Raw genomic sequence first — 21752 nt, forward strand, 5'->3', positions numbered from 1 at the left:
CTAGCATTAATACTTATCAGAGCAAAACAAATACTCCAGAAATAGGAGTAAGTCTATTCAACGTCTAAGACAGTTTTACAGCTTCTTCATTGTCTTGTCTCCGAATCACACAGTCAACAACAACAAAAATGAAGGACAAATTTCAATATCTGTCTGAACAAAGCCAGTTAAATGAAATACTTTGTATATCCATTACTTACCCAGTCCCAGCCCCACAAATTCATCGGGTGCCTGATCTTTTGTTCCAGTAAAAGAACCTTCCCTGCCACGCACTGTCCCTGAGATGTAGCGGGGTTTTACTCCAGTTCCTATTAACTGTGCCAGTTCAAGTTGACTAATGCATTTCAGAATCTATTCCAGGAAATAAAGAAGTTGTTTATCAACAGAAAGCAGTCTGAAATAGTACAAAATAAGTAAATAAAAGTCTTTATCCAGATCTTTAGAAATAAAAAATCCTAAACACTCAAGGTCAGAAAAGTATTTCTGTTCTTCTATCCAAAATGAGTATTAATTTATATATTATTGGATTAGTCTTTCATAATTTAATTTGTCACTTGGACATGTTTTGCTACTTTAATTGGCTGCATAATGTGCAATTCTACATTATGTATGTACAGAAGTACATACTTAGTACTTATCTAAACCCCACTATATTCATGCACAAACAAGCACACTACTATGTTCAAAATCAATACATGTGCTTTCTTACAGTTTAAGTACAAATTACTTTTGTACCTCATGCCAGGAATTTCCTAAGTAGTTTCCATCTGTATGAGCCACTGTGATGAGAGTTTTAATTGTGTCAATATTCTTCTGCTTCATTTCAGTAATACCAGAACTCACTGTAAGTAACGTAAATCTTGCTAATGCTTGGACATAGGCATCTCTTTCAAGCTACAAATGGGAGGGAAAACAAACAGAAAAGTTGTCTGGTAAGTATTTTCTCAGTTTCTTGGTTCTTAGTGCAATCTGTGTGATTTCAGCAGCTATACTGTTTACCTTTTTCTTCCTAGAACTGAATTTCTAAAGCATTCTACATAGTGAAAATGTCTCATATTCTTCTGTAGTAAGCTGTGGGATAAAACCAGGCTCTCTCTATTCAGGAACGTGATGTGTAATGTCTGAAAGAATACAACACTTACTCTGTTTTTTTAGGTTTCTGGCTTCAGCATCTTGGGTTTTGTTTTTGTTTGTTTGTTTGTTTTGGGAAACAGGATGCCGTTTCAGAAGAAACGTGGCTTCTTAGTTAACTTAGTTAATATTCTTGTGCTATACCTAGACCTACTCTGAAAATTCTGCCTTAGCAGACTCTCTCAAGTTGTATGATCGTTTCGGCAACAGTATATCTAAGTAATATATCTAAAAGGCATGTTTTGCCAATTCCACAAAACTTCTCTTTAGTTGTTTTAATCCACACAATTTGGAGTACTCCAGAATCTTGTGAGGCAAGACTGCCATAGGTGGGTGAACAGCAACTGACCTATAATCTAAGCAGGTGAAATCAATCTTACAAGAAAGCTACAGACTGGGCAAAGAAGAGATTCAGAGCGGCCCTGCAGAGAAGGACTTGGGGGTGCTGGTCAATGAGAAAATGAACATGAGCCGGCAGTGTGCACTCGCAGCCCAGAAAGCCAACCGTATCCTGGGCTGCATCAAAAGGAGCGTGACCAACAGGTCGAAGGAGGTGATCCTGCCCCTCTACTCTGCTCTCGTGAGACCTCACCTGGAGTATTGTGTGCAGTTCTGGTGTCCTCAACATAAAAAGGACATGGAACTGTTGAAACAAGTCCAGAGGAGGGCCACGAGGATGAGCAGGGGACTGGAGCGCCTCCAGTATGAAGACAGGCTGAGGAAACTGGGGCTGTTCAGCCTGGAGAAGAGAAAGCTGCATGGAGACCTCATAGCAGCCTTCCAGTACCTGAAAGGGGCCTATAGGGATGCTGGGGAGGGACTCTTTGTCAGGGACTGTAGTGACAGGACAAGGGGTAACGGGTTAAAACTTAAACAAGGGAAGTTTAGATTGGATATAAGGAGGAAATTCTTTCCTGTTAGGGTGGTGAGACACTGGAATCGGTTGCCCAGGGAGGTTGTGAGTGCTCCATCCCTGGCGGTGTTCAAGGTCAGGTTGGATGAAGCCTTGTGTGGGATGGTTTAGTGTGAGGTGTCCCTGTCCATGGCAGGGGGGTTGGAACTAGATGATCTTGAGGTCCTTTCCAAGCCTAACTATTCTATGATTCTATGATTCTAAGAAAGGGATGTTCCACATGTGGTACCTGATTTTTATGTATAGGGTACCTATGAATACCAAAAGAAACATCCAAGATCCCGTATGAACCAATTACAATGATAAAAGGGATTACAGTTGAGCTCAGACATGAATTTTACGTTCCCATTATGACCCGAAGGCCATAAAGTGAAATCAGAGTTGTTGGCCATCAGAGAAACATCTGCCAACTATTAAATATATTTAGCTGTTTGGACCTTTAAAACTATTTTGAAATAAATAAATCATTAAGCACCAAGCTGTATGGTCCAGTTGATATCCTGGAGGGAAGGGATGCCATCCAGAGGGACCTTGACACGCTTGTGAGGTGGGCTGATGCCAACCTCATGAAGTGCAACCATGCCAAGTGCAAGGTCCTGCACCTGGGTTGGAGCAATCCCAGGCACAGCTACAGACTGGACAAAGAAGGGATTCAGAGCGGCCCTGCAGAGAAGGACTTGGGGGTGCTGGTTGATGAGAAAATGAACATGAGCCGGCTTCAGTGTGCGCTCGCAGCCCAGAAAGCCAACCGTATCCTGGGCTGCATCAAAAGGAGCGTGACCAGCAGGTCGAAGGAGGTGATCCTGCCCCTCTGCTCTCGTGAGACCTCACCTGGAGTATTGTGTGCAGTTCTGGTGTCCTCAACATAAAAAGGACATGGAACTGCTGGAACAAGTCCAGAGGAGGGCCACGAGGATGATCAGGGGACTGGAGCACCTCCCGTATGAAGACAGGCTGAGGAAGTTGGGGCTGTTCAGCCTGGAGAAGAGAAGGCTGCGTGGAGACCTCATAGCAGCCTTCCAGTATCTGAAGGGGACCTATAAGGATGCTGGGGAGGGACTCTTCATCAGGGACTGTAGTGACAGGACAAGGGGTAACGGGTTAAAACTTAAACAGGGGAAGTTTAGATTGGATATAAGGAGGAAATTCTTTCCTGTTAGGGTGGTCAGGCACTGGAATAGGTTGCCCAGGGAGGCTGTGAGTGCTCCATCCCTGGCGGTGTTCAAGGCCAGGTTGGATGAAGCCTTGTGTGGGATGGTTTAGTGTGAGGTGTCCCTGCCCATGGCAGGGGGGTTGGAACTTGATGATCTTGAGGTCCTTTCCAACCCTAACTATTCTATGATTCTATGATTCTATATAAAAAAGTCCTAGGAAGAATGTCTGTTTCGTAAAGAAAAGACAAACACCACAGCAGGCGGCAGTAATAGAATGGGTGGATTCTCACTGAGCCACATAGCATGGCTGCCACATTCAAACCCAGTTGCCACCGTACCCTGTAGTAGTAAAGGAACAGCAAATGATGTATAAGCACAGAAGCATGGAAGTTTCATGGAAAGAGTACTGTGCACAGAAGCTTTAGAGTCTTCAAACTGTGTATTTTCTGTAAAAAGAAAATGTTTTCAGTTCTACCTTCCCTTTCTGTTCCATACAGATATTCCCCCCTCTGTCCCTTCTCTAAGCCGTCAAAGTACAAGAAATGTACAATGTGCCCATCAACCAGAAAGTAAAACCACATGATATAAACAAATTAAGTACATCCTTTTTATGTGTATCTTGTCCCAGATGCTTAAAGACAAAAGCCAGACTCTGTGACACTCTAAGATTAAAAGCACAAATAATTAAAACCAGTCTCTCAGTGATGTTTTAGAGGTGAACATGCACAGTTTACACTCTATTGTGTACTTCTGGAATTTTCTTACAACTAAAAGTCTACAGCTCCCTCTATTATCTCTCAAGATGTGTAAACTAATGTTAACTGTTCTGAGGCACCAATCTGAACTTCTGTATATTTATTCAATGAAATAGAAAAGCTGCCAGCACCAGTTAAGCACCAGAGGAAAAACTTGCTTCCAACAGAAAAGATCCCCAAGTCAGCTCAAGTGCAGATCTGCCAGTCTCCTTCAAACCACTAGAGCTATCTGGCATCTGAAGTCAGACTACACCGCCATCTAATCAGGACCTTGTGCAATGGAATAATCCTGGATCATACGTAACATACTGAAATCATCAACAAGCCAGTATTGTTTTTAATGATATCAACAAAAGGGAATTCCCATAGGAAACCAAGTAGTAATACCACTTATATTGAAAAAAACAAACCAAAAGCTTTTAAAGTTCAGCAAATGAGAAGTGCGGGTTTTGAAATGCCTCCAGTTCAATCAAGTTTGTCCCAAGCCAATGCAAGGGAACAACTGATTCTGGTAAATTCCTGGAGCATGGGGATCTTACAGCATGTGTCCTCACCCTCCCCATCCAAGGCAGACCACTGCAGGTCTGGGAGCCAACCTCCCCAGCTGCTGAAACTGATACTCGTACCAGTTCCACTTTTACAACTTAGAAACAAAATAACAGGAATGTGAATTTGATTGAACTACTGAAGGCTTCAGGGAAGGCTCTATTAACCAATTTTTTAAGTCTGTTCAGCCTGGGGGGGTGAGAAAGTGGAATGAAGTGGAAAAACAGAGGAAGGAAACATTACATGATCTCAAATGGGCTTTTTTTAAGCAGCTGTATCAGAAGTCCCAGTGTGCCTTTCCACATTAGTGATGATAAGTTATCTAAACTGCTAAATACAAGTGCAAGCGGAGAAGGAAGCAAAGCATTCATTATCATATCATAGTTCAACAGTTTTTACTGAAAGTTAGTCTTACGAGGCTGGTGGTTTTGTTTTAGTTGTTTTACTTTATAAACGTTTTCAATACACACATGAAATAATGAAATGTCAAACATGAATTTTGCTTGCCTCCTCTCTTCAGCTATCCTTACAATGGATTTATTGCAGACCAGTACTCCACTTATTAACTAATAGTCTACAATAACATAATTATGTATTCACTACCAACAATTTTAAATTGGGGGAAAAAAAGTCGTCAGCCCCCCCCCCGCCTTCCAGCTTAAACAGAATTACCCTCTGGAGCCAGAGGGTCTGGAATTCTTGGCCTTGCGCTTAATGCAAGATACATTCATGCATTACACCAGGAATGACATTTCCAGTGCCACAACTGTTAAAATGGCATCCAATAATAGAAGTCTCAGATTAGTATAATCTCTCTGAAGTAGGGATCAGTATTTCAAACACAGTTCACAGAGATACTATTTTACTTACGGAACAGGTTAGAAAGACTCATCTTATGAATCACAACAAAGGTAAACAGCTTTGTAATATAGCTAGGAAGAAAATACTTTGACATGAAGTATTCAACTTGTGGGGATACAAAAATTCAGTACATAGGCATGGCAGCCACCTACCAGTTACAAAACGCCAGGAAAAATGAAAGGTCACTTTAAAGCGCTTCCAGTCAAATATCAGATGAAGTAGTAATTGCAGAAGCAGGCAGTCTCTAGGTATTGCAATGCATACAAGGACTCCTAGAACCCCAGTAACATTTTGCTAGTACATAAATCAAAGTATTGGCTCAATCTCAAATTTTTTACCTGAATGTTGAAAATGCAAGCAATGCGGATTGCGCATCGTATACCCTCCAAACAAAGAGAGGCGACTTCTGTGTCATCACAGTCCTGCAGACCCACACTGAATGCAGCCAGAAAGGGTGTCCATGCCAACTGCAACATATACAAAATAAAAGCTCGATTAGCAACTGTTGGTATTTGAAGGGAATGATACAGTTTCAACAGCTTGCTAAAGTGTAAATCCTGTCCTTAATTCACATCATTAACCTTGAAGGTACCTTTTGCCAAAATAGAAATGGAATAGACACGAAGCATAGAACACAAGTAATGTAGATTGATGCTCCCCTCAGAAACACTCTCCCATACCAACCAACACACCACACACAACCATTTTCAGATGCCTTAAAAAAAAAGACAATCCCCCCCCTAAAAAAACGCCCAGAACTCTATGTCATCTAGATGTCTACGAGAGGTTTGGCACACTTGGGATTATTTCTATTTCTCGTAAAAGATGAAGGTTGAGTCAACAGTCACTGCAAGAACCAACAGTGTGCAATAGATTCTTTTGTGATGGAATGTATGTACTTAAATAAGACAAATTTGCCCTGGTAACACCAGAAAGAAGGCGGGGGGGGGGGGGGGGGGGGAGGTGGGGAAGGAAGGGAGCGTCAGAGAGGGTAGAGAAGAGAGAGAGTAGGGTAAAATAGGGTAGCAAACTAGTTATTCCACTAAAATTGTAAGACAACAATAGTAAGAGACGGGTCACAACTCTTTCCTTGATCTGTCTGCTTTTAATTTTCTTGCCCTTGGCCCTCAATCTTTTTCCATCTAAGGAATTGTAGATGTTTCCCATTCCTCTTGCTTTAGTTGGGACTAAGACTGTAACAGACCCAAGTAAAAATTATTGCAGGGGAGTCCAGGTGGTCCTGTCCTTGTGATCAAGGCTCCCTCTCCCACAGGCAGAAAAATCAATCAGAAGATGCAGAGCATCCTGCCATAACTACATGTGGTCATGGATCGAAACCCCAGGATATCTGGATGATTTTAGAAATAATTTCACCTGAAGAGAGCCCAGATGAAATAGCCAATGGGCACAGCAGGGAGCAGTATCTTTCACACTTCATTTCATAATAAAATGATGCACCACAGAGCTTTGGTTTCATTTAAGCCAGCAATTCCAAAAGCACAAACTCAGAGAAATGTTTAACACTTGCACTCACCAAACCGCAACTTCAGAACAATATTAAAGGCATCAGATGCATTCTTAGATCCAGGACTCGATTTCCTATTGCATGACCTTTAAAGGTTCCTTCCAACCCAAATTATTCTACGATTTCATGTTGCAGAATTGTATGTTTCTCCTCCTTCCTTGTCTAATTTTTCATTCCTATTGAAACCTACACTGATTTTAAAAATCATAAAATTGAAATACTTTAAGAACTATCTAGAGATTGGTATAGTATGCTTTATAACTAGATCTACGCTGTTATTTGTAATGGACTGTTTTGTCCTGAAAGGTGAAAATTAAGTCTCTGAAATAGACAATTTTTGGCTACTTAGGTGGGTGCATAAAGTGAATTTTATTTCTGTTTTAGTAAGTTACCAAATCTATCTGTAAATACAGTTATAATGATAAATTTTAAGTTTGCATCAATGGGTGAAAGAGATACCCAGAAATTCATAAAGCTTTGATGAAATGAAAACTAAAACGTCTAAATAAAAAATGTGTAATTAAATATTTAAATTCCAGAGTTCTCACTTTTTTGAGAAGACAGCTCTCTGTTCAACATATTACATTGCTCTCAGTACATTGATTATTTTATGAACTAATAAAAATCTGTAAGTAAGAAGACTTTCTATTCATAGCACCTTCACAAAATATGTTTAGGGTGTTAATTTACCCCGATGCTTTGCATTTTGCTCCTTTGAAAATGAATTTGCAAATGTACTTTTCAAATACTAAAGGCTAGGAATGTTATAGAGTAATAGGTCTGGTATCTTAAGGAATGATAGTCTATGAATTTTACAATTGCCTGCATGCAAGTTATTTCATGTCAGCCTTAAAAAAAGGCAACTGACAGAAATTATCTACAGTACACCTCTGATAAGTGACACCCTGAAAGAAGATCCTAAACAAGGGCTTCAGGCTTCATTTAGTGTTATCCTGTAAGAGTACTATTCTACTTCTATTAATATGGTGATAAAGAACTCCAAGGTTTCCCTCATGGACAGCAATCTTACAGCTAGATCCTCAGTGTGCCCAGGTGGCCAAGGTACTCAATAACATCCTTGCTTGTATCAGAAATAGTGTGGACAGCAAGACTAGTGAAGTGATTGTCCCCCTGTTCTCAGCACTGGTGAGGCCATGCCTTGACCACTATGCACAGTTTTGGGCATCTGATTATAAGAAAGACACTGAGGTGCTGGAGCATGTCCAGAAAGGGCAACAAAACTGGTGAAGGGTCTAGAGAGCAAGTCTTAGGAGGAGCATCTGAGAGATATGTGGTTGGTTAGTCCAGAGAAGAGAAGTCTCAGGGGAGACCTTACCGCTCTCTACAACTACCTGAATGGAGGTTGTAGTGAGGTGGGTTTTGGTCTCTTTTCCCAAGTAGCAAGCGACAGGACAAGAGGAAATGGCCTCAAGTTGTGCCAGGAGAAGTTTAGACTGGCTACTAGAAAAAGGGTTGTCAAACATTGGAACAAGCTGTCCAGGTAAGTGGTTGAGTCACCATCCCTGGAAGCATTTAAAAGACATGTAGATGTGGCACTTACAGACATGATTTAGTGGTGGACTTGGTAGTGTTATGTTGACAGCTGGACTTGAGTTACTTATGTCAAAGACCATATCCAACTGCATACTGAGGCACAATACACTACTGAACATAGAATCATAGAATAGTTAGGGTTGGAAAGGACCTTAAGATCATCTAGTTCCAACCCCCCTGCCATGGGCAGGGACACCTCACACTAAACCATGCCACCCAAGGCCTCGTCCAACCTGGTCTTGAACACTGCCAGGGATGGAGCATTCACAACCTCCCTGGGCAACCCGTTCCAGTGCCTCACCACCCTAACAGGAAAAGAATTTCTTCCTTATATCCAATCTAAACCTCCCCTGTTTAAGTTTGAACCAGTTACCCCTTACTCTTTTACTTACAAATCTGAACCACTGGTACGGAAAAGGCATTTGGGATGCAGACAGCTTTGCATAAACACAATAGAAAGGCAGGTGTTTAGAATGTTTCATACAGGTCCAGCTACCTCCCCCAAAACTAAATGGCAGTCCTAGGCTTTCTGAAATACCAATTTGCAACAGACATTGGCCAGAATCTTGTTCTGATAATCCCAGGGTTAATGAAACTGGAGTAGAAGGCTCAAAATCCCTTCTTTCCTGAAGCAAGTTAAATAACTTACAAAATGATCATAACATAACAGATGCAAATCTTTTCAACAAGTATGTTTAACAAACCCTGACAATCAGCATTTTGTGTTAAGAAACTGTGCGATATTTTCAGTATCAAAACATGCATCTCACCTTAAACATGGGTCTCACATGCTCGAGGTGTGTTGCACTAGTAAAAGGTGCCTGAACATGACTCACTGCCTCCATAAGTGCTTTAGCTGTTTTAGCCATTTGTTCCATTTCCAAGTTATATAGAAGTCTTCTCTGTTTTTCACTAGCAACACCTGTAAACACATTTTTCCTCTCATTTGTGCATGTTTAGCAATGGTGTCTTCAGAAATATTATTCAAAATTTTTCTTTAAGTGCCATACTCTGATGCATTTTTTGTATTAGTTGTACTTCTCAAAATTACCACACTAGCAAAATGTTTCTTTTACAACACAGATAAAATTTAAGTCAAAATAATGTATAAAATGGTTATTGCAAGAAAACACAATGGCCACCTTAGAAATAGAAGGCAGAACTACTGTGCCCTATGCCTATCAGCAACATCATTACTTCATAAAGCCCTCAAATGCATTTTCTTATGTTGCTGTTCAGCAGCAAAATCTGTCTTCTCCATGGTCAGTGCACTGAATACAGGGAACTCAGCTACAAGGGGAAGTGAAAATAACACTTGCATTTAACACAGGTTTGAACATCATGCATTTATGCTAAAAGGAAAAGGCTATGAAACTAGAGTTAAGACTCATTTTGAATTAAGTAAGTGGTGCTTGCTTCATCTCTCATTTTAAAAAGGAGACTGTTTCATTGAGCCGTACAGACAACACTTTGAGGAAAGCTAACACTGCAGCTACTTACTTTGTTTACTGGATTTTGTGGGTATTGTTAATTCTTTTGTTTCTTTCATTGAAATCTTCTTTCCAGCTATTTCATTATAGATAGCAGACAAATATTCTTCAGGGAGATCTTTACTGTCATTGATACCTCTATTCATTTTAATATATTGTTCTTTTGTCATTTTATTCTTAACCTGAAACCCAGAAAGCAGTTATTAATTATCAACAAATGAGGCAAGTTCACAGCAGTTACAATGCTGCTCATAAAGCACCCAAACAGATGAAAAGTTGACATCAAGGACAAGCCTGCTGATTCAGAAGACATTTTTGAGTATCTAACATATGCGAGACTACACTGTCAGTCTACAAAATAACACAAGGCCATGTGAACATTACAACATACACAAACATTCAGTAGGATCTGCAGATCAGTAAGACATACATTACTAAAAAAAAAAGTGTTTTATCTTGTCATACAGGCCAAGCTAGCTATTACCTCAACTTCAAATATTAGGCTTTGACTGCAGGTTAAATTGCTACTGTGAGTGCCATAATATGAAAGCAAATCCATACAATTCCTATTCAGAGAGTAGGGAAATGATACCTTATAGAAAGGTCTAATCAAAACAACTTAAAAATCTCAACACCCATGAAACACATATTGTTACTTAAAAGATGGATAAAACCTCATTTCTTACATACATGTTGGTGTCAAATGTTGGTGTTGGACATGAAGCTTTTACAACTACATTGTCACAAAGCCTGAAAGTCAGATGTCTGTGGAGTACACAAATATTTTTCTAGCAACATACCTGTGGACTGTGAAGATCTGTTGTCAACATGATAATTGAATAAGCTAAAACATACGCAGTATCTGCACTAGCAAAAAGAGTTTGCCTGAAGGCAGAAAGGAGAAAAAGAACAGCAGGTTTAACATATTAGGAATTTTGACTTATTATTCATCTTTCCATAGTTCTGAAGACAAAGTATGGCTTACCCTTGGTTACATTCTAAATATCTAGCAGCAAATTTCTCCATCAGGCGATCAATTTTTTGAGCCTCTCCTGGAAGACGGAATCCCTCTAGAAACATACGCAGAGCTGAAACAAAATCTTTTCCTGAGAAGTCGTGTTGGTCCACATACGCATACATGACTTCTTTGTTAAATTTATCATTGTCTCCCAGGAACTCCCCAACCTGAGTCTAAAATGAGAACAGGAAAGACAAACTAGTGCATTTACAATGGAAAAAAAATGTAAATGTGAACAACAAAGTCATACTGCCCATACATCCCACAAAGGAAGAGGCAGTTAAATATGATGTATTTTTGTTTCTCCTCTACTCTCTAAAGCAAAGTATTTTGGCCATATACTACCTCATAATACTCTTACATGCTCATACGTATCTGCCTACGTTCCTTTTTCTCTCATTTTACTCATGTACTATTTTTTCTAATAGGTGAATTCTATGAGTGCACAAGCAAAGTTAATATTATCAATAATTATTTGCTTTTTGCTGTAATGATTTTTGTAGTTAGGAAAGTTACTACAGGAACAAAAAGTTTACTAAACTTTGCTTCCACTAGAGTACAGATCTCAAATAGATTTAAGTAATGCTCAAATATAAACAGCTGGCACACTCATGCATCCAAGTTGATCACTGTCAACACAACAGAGTACAGTGAAAAATACTGTGCATTCATATAAAGATGTCTGTATATATAAACTGAGCTTAAAGATCTGTTTTGATGCCTGATTCTAAGTTCCAATACTGAAATTTCTGACTTCAGTCACAGTTGCAAGCACGGGCAAGAACAATGGGAGTGGCTACTAAACACAGTGGTGCAGACTGCCGTTTCAGAAAGCAAAGGTTTTCATGACAATACCCACGACATATTGCTATCCCCCTCAGCCAGTATGGCAGGCCTCTTCCAAGTCCAGCAACAACTGTTAGTTGTAAACAAAATCAAAGAACTAATCTAGATTAAGTAACTTTCTTTTGGGAGGCAGCAAAAAAAATGCTTCTCGTGCTGTTGCATGATGTTATTTTTTAGCTGTCTCTGAAGGACAGTTACTTCTAGCACTCTGTTACTGGACTCAAGTACATACTGTTTAGTAAAATGCTTCTAGCTGTATTACCAAGTAAGTACAGTCTCCCTTTACCCTTCGATGAACTGCAGGACGTTATAGTACAGTGTACAGCTCTAACGCATACTCCAAATTCCTTGAGCTTACAATTTAGAATTTGTAGAGAGAAGTCTCCTTTTCTTCACTGTACAATAAAATTGAGCTCTTCAAAACACTATAATGTGATTTGCAGTAAGTATAAAACCATCATCATGAGCAAGAACAACCATCAGGAAAAGAGTTTTCTTACTGAATCTAATCTTTCCTCTTGATGCAAGAACTGAGCAATATCTTCAGGGGTAGTGCCAAGCATTCCTTGTTCTTGCAGGTACTGAATCCCCCTCTTTGGTTTCTTATTGAATCTGTACAATGAAGATCAGGATGGAATGAGAGTTAACACACTTAGCCACACACAAAACCGCACCAGCTTAAGTAAAAAGATTCAGTGATTTTGGATGAGGTAATGAAAAATCTGTGCATTAAATATTTTTTCTTCATCAAACTGTGCATTAGACAGGAATATGCTATTCCCTTCTACGATTATTATTCCCTTTATCATTGGACGATTTTGTATTTTTTCCCCTGTAAACAGCCTCGTCTTCCTCTCTGCTACATAACTGCCAGCATGGCATCTATGCAACTCCCAATAAAGAGTCCTAAACAGTATGATTTACTCTGGCACTCGTGAAGAAAAAAGTATTTCACAGAAACGGCAAAGTCTTGGCTTGGAATGGAACAATTACGCTCTGTTGCTTTTGGTTTAATCTGTATGAAACAATCAAGAAATCCATGAGTCGCCTGCAAGATTGGAAATGTACAAACATGGAACCATGTAACTGAAAGAAACTGAAACCCTGAAGCACTAACAGATGTTGTTCAGGTTTGAGAACCATACTGCAGAAAACTTTTACTTTTGCATGAAGTGCCCTCACTAAGCAGGCAAAGTGACAAAGCTGAAATCCCACCATAGATTCATGTCAGACTGCCCAGAAAAATGCTATCTCCCAGTTCTAATTGTGACAAATTAATCAGAAGAAGCAAGAGATTAAGCATACAGATACTTTCATCAGTGATGTGTACACTAGAACAGGTTGTATTCAATTGATCACGAGTTCAATACTCTTTTTATCCAAATATAAGAATCTTATTTTAGACAAGCAGGTCTGGAGAAAAAGGAACAAACATTCAGAGTACTCATCTTCTAGCTGTGAGGAATTAGGTTAACACAAAACACTGTTGACAGGCTCCAAAGGGGACACCATTCAGCACTCTTTCACCAGAGGAAGTGCTGCTACATCCAGTTTTTTTCCTAACACAAGATGAGTATCTATGAGGAGAAGGAAGAAAAACCCAGGAATCTTCATAGCTCCATAAGAATCCACCCTCCCATGGGTGATAAAAGGGCACTCACAAGTCAATTCCTTGTTCTATTATTTCCTTTTGTTGCTTTAGGACCTCAAACTGCTCTGGGTTATCAGTGCCAGACATCTGTGTGCTATAACTGCCAATTCCAGATGAAGCAGTAGAATCCAAGGAGTTTAAGCTTCCATATCTATTAATTGTCTCAGGATGTTTGGTTTCATTGCTATCCTGCTCTGTTGGTTTTTCTTGGCCTATAAATTGGAAAGGGTTACATACATACAAAACACACACAATGAAAAGAAATTAAAATCACAGGTTATTCTTCAAACCCTCTCTGACGTTTTCTAAAACTCATGCGTGTTATCTTCAATTACCCATTTGTTTTTACATAAACATTCTGCTTTTGTTTTGATTGGGAAAATAACAACAAAAAAATCACTGCAATGTACCAAGGAGGATTCTTCCAGCCCATCCCATACCTGAAATTTAAGCCTTAAATTACAACTATAATTTGTAAACACTTGGAAGAAAAAAAAAGATCAAAACCACCATGGCACCATGGAAACTCAGTTACAGATCTTTCCTTTTATTTTCAAGTCTGATGTTACTTTTGACCTAAAGCAAATCACGCTGTTTTTGAAATGGAGTGTCTAGAAGTGTTTATGATCACACATGCCAAGGAGCTGGTGCTCTCAGCTCACAGCAGCAGCTGTGCTAAGCACCTCTAAAAAGGTTATTATTTCACCTACCAATATTATCTGCTCAATCTGAAAATTCTACCATAACCTTAGTATTTTTTCTCTCAGGTCAAATGGAAATCAGATTAGAAGAAGTAATGATTTAGTTACTTCACTGCTTACAACATTGACAATCATACACCTATATATTAATGAAAAAATTCTCTCCATCTGGCTTGCTTCAGTAGTAATTTGATCAATATGAAGTTAAGATGAAATTAAGGGAGCTTCAAAGTAAGTTTTGCGAGCCTTTTAAAATTACAAATACAGAAAATAACAGGATTTAGTAATTTTCAGTGTAGTAGCTTTCTAGGACTTCACACGATTAAGAAAAATTTATGACATGTTGCTCAAATTACATTAATCCAACTTACCAATACTTCTACCAAAGAAAAAAAAAAGTTTATCCTCTTTTTTTAATGCAAGTGGTTTTTCCTATCTGGAAACCAGCAGTATCAAAATACTGGAAAAAATGCACTGAACTCCTTGAGCTTTAAGATCTCTTGATTAAAGGCAGAAGAATCACATCTTGTGTCTTACCAAGTGTTGTCTGAGAGTTGGGATTTACATATTGATCCTTACTCCACTCCACCATGCACTTCAAGATCGAAACTAAGCATTCCAATCCTTTTTTTCTCAAACTTAATTCCTAGAAAAGATTTTAAAAGCAATACATGAGTGGAATGGAGAGTTTAGTCTTAAACTATCATGGCAAAAACCATGAAGCTTCCTAAAGTTTTGGTGGAATTTTTACCTGAACATTGGACATGCCAAGCTCTTGGCTACCCCTTCCTTGAGCAATCTTTGATAGGTCATTAACCAGCCTTTCAAATATATTTGCTGCATTTAAATCACAATCATAGTTCACATAGATGTCAACAACACTCTGGGCATCTATAAAACAATGGGACATTGTCAAACTTAGAAAAAAAAATAGATCATTCAATGAAAGGAGTACAGTTTTGTTCTTTAGCATAAAACAGTAAAAAATATAACCAAATGGGCCTTAATACCTGCGCATATCCTTGTCAGCGTCTGTATAACCATCCATTTATGATCAAATGAGCTAGTAGAGGTTTCCAAGATATACAGGAATATTTCTTTGAAGAAAACCTAACAAATGTCCCAAGAAGAGGGAGAAAAAACAAACAAACAAAAAAAAAACTATTAAAAAAGGTCACTTAACTTTGATGGCCAACATTCTGACAGAATTTTGAAAGCAGCACTTTAGAGGTACAAGGTAAAAAAAGAAAAAAGAAGGGAGGAAAACCAACTTACACTTGATACATTCAAATTAGGAATTTGAATTATTACTGAAGTACTTCTGGAGTTCTGTCCAGCTGAAAAAATTGGGTTATATTCTGATCCCTCAAAAATGGAAGAAGCTGGAATAATGTGAAATCTTGAATCCTTTTTGAACACTTCAGCCTAACAAAAAGTCTAAGCTGCTGTTAAGAGTTCATTGGGGATCTCGAAAGAAGATGTATTACATCACCCACAGAATATTCTTCTCTACAAGATTATGATATTATGCCACAAACATAACAAACAGCCACTTACACCAATTTAAAGTACTGGATCTTCATTAGAAGGGAAACTTCTTGACACAAAACAATCACTGTGGTCTTAGATTATTGGAAGAAGGGTACTAGTCACGCACAGCATAAAAAATGCAGCAGGTCCAGTAATAGGGAAGTTACTCTTCCTTAAAAGAGATTTAGTTTTCCCTAAAACTGCTTTAGTACAGATGCTTTTGTTTGGAACAGAGCCTATTTTATCCCCTCTCAATTAGCTCCTCACCAGATCCATTAGTATTACAAGCTATTTCAGCTCGGCATGCTTAGCAGCTTGGGCAGGCTTCTTCTCACTTCTCCCCTGAACAGCAGCAGCTGCTGAAACAGCGCATGAGCTCAAAATGTGAACTACTACATGGCATTACATCACCATGGCACACTGCATTACACCACTGTTCTGTACTTCTGAGAGCTGACCTCTTCACAGCCAGTTGTGGCTATCAAATCCACCAACACAGGCTTTTTCTAGAACACTGACAACAGTCTCAAGCCATCAAGCTTCTTCAACAGCAGCATACAATTATCCAAATATGCAACTACTCTTGTTTTTAATATCAGATATTCCTTTATACCACAGAATTTCTACAAAGAGTTTAGCCAGGCAGAGATAAACGTAAAGCTAATTTTGCTTTAATTCAAAACGTTTGGGGAAAAACAGCAACACTGATTTTTAAGCAACTTTGATGGTGAGCCATTTCCTCAAGCAAACTGCGCTAATATTTCCATTTTATTGGCCTCTTTAGAGAAAAAGGGGCACACAGCACAGTACCAGTTATTAATTTTAATAAGAAAAGCATCCCTATGAAACCTAAGGAGTTCAACATGTAACAGATCAAAAACTTCCAAGTGCTTAAATACACTCAAGAGGAATAGGCTGGTTTCAGTCACAACTTTATGTAAACCAGAGGAAGACATAAAATTTTAATAAAGGTCATGCTATGAGCAATCCTCAGTTACAGATTTGCTGTTTTCTGATTTTTTACTGAAAGACAGTAATGTCATAAACCCTCAGAATTGGGAAAATGATTTTTTTTTTTGTTTGTTTTGTGGTACAGAATTTTAAAGAAGAAGTCACTGATGAAGCAGAGTAAAAAGTTTCAGGTATGAAATTTAACCCCAAATCTAAGCTAGAAGAGATACTACCTGGAAGGTCTGCATACTATAAAGACACTTTAGATCTCTATGCTTCCGAGACAGAATTGACTTCTTGCTTCTGCTGTCAACTTTGGACAAGCATTATCATGGAATGAACAGCTTCTCAAAATTGTACTGATTTTTTTACATTTCAGGCATTATAAAATGCTACCTATCACTATGTTACTTATTGCAATTCATGTCACAAAGCTGAGACTTGACTTTACTCCTAGAGTATCGGAAAAGCAAACCAGAAATGAGCTAATTGTTTTGTCTGGTCAACTGATTGCTCCTGAGTAGAAGCGATCCGAGACACAGCTACAGGTTGGACAGAGAAGAGATTCAAAGCAGCCCTCCGGAAAGGGACTTGGAGGTGTTGGTTGATAAGAAACTGAATATGAACTGGCTTTAGTGTATGCCTGCAGCCCAGAAAGCCAACCGTATCCTGGGCTGCATCAAAAGGAGCGTGACCAGCAGGTCAAAGGAGGTGATCCTGCTCCTCTACTCTGCTCTTATGAGACCTCAATTGGAGTACTGTGTGCAGTTCTGGTGTCCTCAACATAAAAAGGACATGGAACTGTTGGAACAAGTCCAGAGGAGGGCCACGAGGATGATCAGGGGACTGGAGAACCTCCTGTATGAAGACAGGCTGAGGAAGTTGGGGCTGTTCAGCCTGGAGAAGAGAAGGCTGCGTGGAGACCTCGTAGCAGCCTTCCAGTATCTGAAGGGGGCCTGTAAGGATGCTGGGGAGGGACTCTTCATTCAGGACTGCAGTGACAGTACAAGAGGTAACTGATTAAAGCTTAAATGGAGGAAGTTTAGATTGGATATAAGGAAGACATTCTTTCCTGTTAGGGTGGTGAGGCACTGGAATGGGCTGCCCAGGGAAGTTGTGAATGTTTCATCCCTGGCGGTTGGACAGAGCCTTGGTTGACATGGCTTAGTGGAGGTGTCCCTGCCATGGAACTAGATGATCTTGAGGTCCTTTCCAACCCTAACTATTCTATGATTCTGTAAAAATGAGAGTTTTAAGATGGCTTATTCAGTTATGGAAGGGTGGTAATGGTAAGTACAGCTAAATAACACCCCAATATCTGGGACTTGACTTGCTGCAAACATATTCATTGACCCATTTAGGAATACAGTTACAATACAATTAAGGTATGACTATACCTTACTTGAGGGCAGTGATACCTGAATATTTAAGTCAAAGGACCAAGGCAGGCTCAGTTTCAACGGAATCTGAAACTATTATTTTAAAATATGCCAAAAAATGTCTTACGCAGATGAAGAATGTAGCCTCAATCCCAAAATACATAGATTTTGCATATTATAAATCAGAGCATATGGCTCTCCTTACAGCTCCAAGACACTGAATGTGAAGTTTTCCACTTGTCTACCCACATCTTCTGAATAACCTTTAGGATCAGTAGCTGAAAGAAGAGGAATTCTTAGCTCACAACCAGGAAAAAGAGTAAGTTTCTAGAAATTGCTGTCCCCTGTACTTTGAAATAGATGGATACTTTGGCAGCATCAATGTTTTGGCTTTCCTATTTGTGAGGAGGAAATGCAGTCCTGCTATGTGCTGATGGTCCTAATTTAGCATATTCTAAAAGCTGCTACAATAGTGTAGGGTATCCCGTATTCAGTTTTCCTCAGATATGTCTTCATCCCCTACCCAGTTTTCCTCAGATGTGTCTTAATTTTCAATTGGGAATTTGGGGAAAGAATAGCTGTGATGGAAGCTGATCAAATTTCTGTCAGGGAAGCTGGATTGCAATGCATTTACCACCTACACGCTGACTTGTAACTCTGCAAAAACACAGCAAATCCAACACTTGCTGGGAAGCAGGCTGTGTGACTGAAAAGCAGCTCAGCCCAGTCTGTCTGATGTGCTGAACACCACACATGCACTACAGTCTTGTTGAGCACACCCAGTTTGTCTTGAAAGTCTTCAGAATGCATCATATTTTCAAGGCACATCACTCATCAAACCTGTATTTCTATCCAAGCTATACTCAAGGAAATACTGGAAATCCTATTGCTTTTTCCCCAGAAGGCATCAAAGTAACCTGGTAAGTGATCAGAACACAAGACCCTTCTGACATAATACCGGCAAAATTAGGTTCTTCCTCCAAAGCTGCCACAACATACCAACTTACACAGTCACATCCATAGGTGAAGAAATCCCTGAATTCAAGGTCCTTATAATAGCAACGTTATCAACATTTCTTAGCATCTTTTCCTGTACTTAATCTCTACGTTCAGAGGGCAATATGTAGGCTTCAGTATTCACATTGACTCCCCAAACATAAAATTACCAAAATGAAAAGTAGGAGCACATTGTGCACACTACTATATTCAACTGTGGAGATAAGTTCTTTATCCCACAGGATACACAAGGTATCCATGTGGTTCCAATGGACAGAATCATTCCAAGAAGCTCCTATACCCTATCGCACACGAATCAGAAGAACAAAGCCCCTACATATGTCTTGCTTTCCTCTAAGATTTAGAATATACTGATCCAGTGAGAAAATCCTCAATGTTTGTCAGGACTTGGATAACTCTCATTGCTAAGAATACAAACTTATTCCTACTTATGGCCCAGGGAGTTAAGACTGTGCATCCACTTTCTGAGACCAGAGGAATGAGATTATCTTATTCAGGATATATATTGATGTAGGCCCTGATATACAAAGAGAAGTGGTTACACTAATCAAATAGCTGGGATTCCCCTAGAGAGAGAAACATGTTCAAGCAACCTCAAAGAGAAACACAATGCATTTCAAGGCATTAATTTTTATTCTGAAATTCCTTTGCAAAACCATGTACTATGTATTCCTTTCATAAGTTTACTCTTTTTTAATTTGTACTACATAGTGCAGAGCTAAAACTTCTGAACTGCATTACTGAACATTAGTTGACCAAGCGTATCCACAAACCTATTAATTTCTGAGTTTCAGCATCATACCATGATAATACCATGCCACAGCCAACAGAAAACTCTACTTCGAAATAGAGGAAACTAACTCAATACAGGAATAGCAGTGGGTTTGGGCATGACAAGTTGACTGTAAAAATTCACCTCAAGCACAGCTTAAATCAAGGCATGGTTTGCACTGTAAAATTTCTTAGTTTATGTTAACATCTACTATTAAGGGATGAAACAGCCTTACTTCTTTATTATTTTCCCATCACTTTCTCTTTCACCACACAACATTACCACATGTCACATCACTTCTAATCTTAGAGAGTAAATGTAATCTGTAAGTATTCCAAAGGAAATGTTGCTATTTTATCTGAAGGGTGTTTCAAGGTATTCTTGCAAGCAAGTCCATTGCCACTGGGTAAAAAATAGCACAGGAAGATCTGGCAAGTATTACACAAAAGCAGAGATTCCAAATAGAGAACAAATTTATCTAAGAAAAGAGCAAACTACACAAAAATATAAACAAATGTGCACTTAACACCCCACCCCTTAAACGAGAAATTCATGTAACATACCTCAATCTGCATCTTTAGATGAGTCTTAAAGTTTGAGAGGAGGGTAAGAAATATGGAAAGTGAAAGCTCAAAAACTTCTGGAACTGACGAGACTCCATTTTTTGACAGTGCAACACAAAGGTACTGCTTAATAGCATTAATAAACATCTCATTTGTCCTGAAGACAGGTCCTGCATTTTGCAGAATGGACAGAAGCAACTGCAATGAAAGAATCTTTGATCGCAGTTCATGAGATCTAGAATAAAACAATGCAGCATATTAGCTCAGTGTAAGTCATAAAAAATACAAGTCTCTTGAAAGGTCAGTACACACCACAATGACTTTGTATGTGGAACGTTAATGAAATAAAGCTTACACAACCTGGTGCCGAAAGAGTTATAAAAAGATGTTGATCTTTTTTGTTGAAGTGGTCACTCTTCAGCCAAGAAGTTGGACAAGAATAACCTTTTGCAGTTACTGTTTCTCTCTATTACTACTGAACCACTCTTCTGTAAGACATCACTGCAGAACACCAGTAACAGTAGGCAATGCTGCCCATCTTAGCCAGAGGATGCAGAGAGCATTTTTTCCTCTGAATGGTTATTTTTTTCTGAAAGAACCCATCTAAAATAGCCAGTCCATCTACAAAACTTTGAGTACCAAAAGGTGGAAAATCCTCCTTATCCTCTATTTCCACCAGTATGGAGAGCTGAAGGATCATAAAGACAGCTGTACCGCCTGACCTACTTGCTTCCAACACTGAAATATCTTTTCTCAAATACTGTATTTCATATTAGTTATCAACCACTCTCCCCATCACACTCCAAGAGCAGCTAAGATATATAACATGCCTCACTTAAGCGTGTAAATAGCTAAGTCAGGCAACTGTAGCGTTGTCAAGGGCTCCACAGTAGCATCATGCTTTTTACAGAGTGAGATAAGCTAGAATTCATGTCAGAAGAGTGCTACTATTTATGCTTTAAAAAAAAACCAAAACAAAACAAAAAACAAATCAGCCCCCAAAAACCCCAAACCACACACACACACGAAAGTGTAAAGGAAATCTGTATCTATAAAAATATAATGAATTTAAATAGTACTCTGGGTGAATGCATTCTCTCCTACTTGTGATAATCTGAAAAAAGACTACAGCTCTTCTGAAGAGCAGGTACAGACACAAGTGTTTTTCCCAACAAGACAGTCCACAGTTTTCGCAGAACAACCACCCACTGACAGGAGGACAGTTACGAAACAGAAGGAACAATGACAGGAAATTTTTCAGAGTACAGCCCAAACATGGTAAGGAGCACTTCAAGTCAACATTCAACAGGCACAAGAGTTGGCTATTTGTTGTATGTTGCAAAAATACAAGCTTAACAACAACAGTAATTCCAGTAGCAAGTCTGTTGCAAATAA

The 21752-nt window shown here is 39.1% G+C and overlaps 1 protein-coding gene across 2 annotated transcripts in view; it reads right to left on the minus strand.

Moving 5' to 3' along the window:
• ARFGEF1 (ADP ribosylation factor guanine nucleotide exchange factor 1) overlaps positions 1 to 21752 on the minus strand; it is a 93945-nt gene that overhangs the window by 21355 nt on the left and 50838 nt on the right. For both annotated transcript variants that reach the window (XM_065668387.1, XM_065668388.1), the window contains 13 exons: positions 20358 to 20592; positions 15156 to 15255; positions 14897 to 15036; positions 14683 to 14791; positions 13455 to 13656; positions 12294 to 12405; positions 10915 to 11120; positions 10730 to 10814; positions 9940 to 10111; positions 9210 to 9361; positions 5699 to 5827; positions 736 to 894; positions 201 to 351 (listed from right to left, as the gene is read on the minus strand). In XM_065668387.1, the coding sequence (XP_065524459.1) occupies positions 201 to 351; positions 736 to 894; positions 5699 to 5827; positions 9210 to 9361; positions 9940 to 10111; positions 10730 to 10814; positions 10915 to 11120; positions 12294 to 12405; positions 13455 to 13656; positions 14683 to 14791; positions 14897 to 15036; positions 15156 to 15255; positions 20358 to 20592 (1952 nt within the window). The remainder of the gene's footprint in view (positions 1 to 200; positions 352 to 735; positions 895 to 5698; positions 5828 to 9209; positions 9362 to 9939; positions 10112 to 10729; positions 10815 to 10914; positions 11121 to 12293; positions 12406 to 13454; positions 13657 to 14682; positions 14792 to 14896; positions 15037 to 15155; positions 15256 to 20357; positions 20593 to 21752) is intronic.

The sequence above is a fragment of the Lathamus discolor genome, chromosome 2, assembly GCF_037157495.1.
Source record: "Lathamus discolor isolate bLatDis1 chromosome 2, bLatDis1.hap1, whole genome shotgun sequence".
Taxonomy (NCBI): domain Eukaryota; kingdom Metazoa; phylum Chordata; class Aves; order Psittaciformes; family Psittacidae; genus Lathamus; species Lathamus discolor.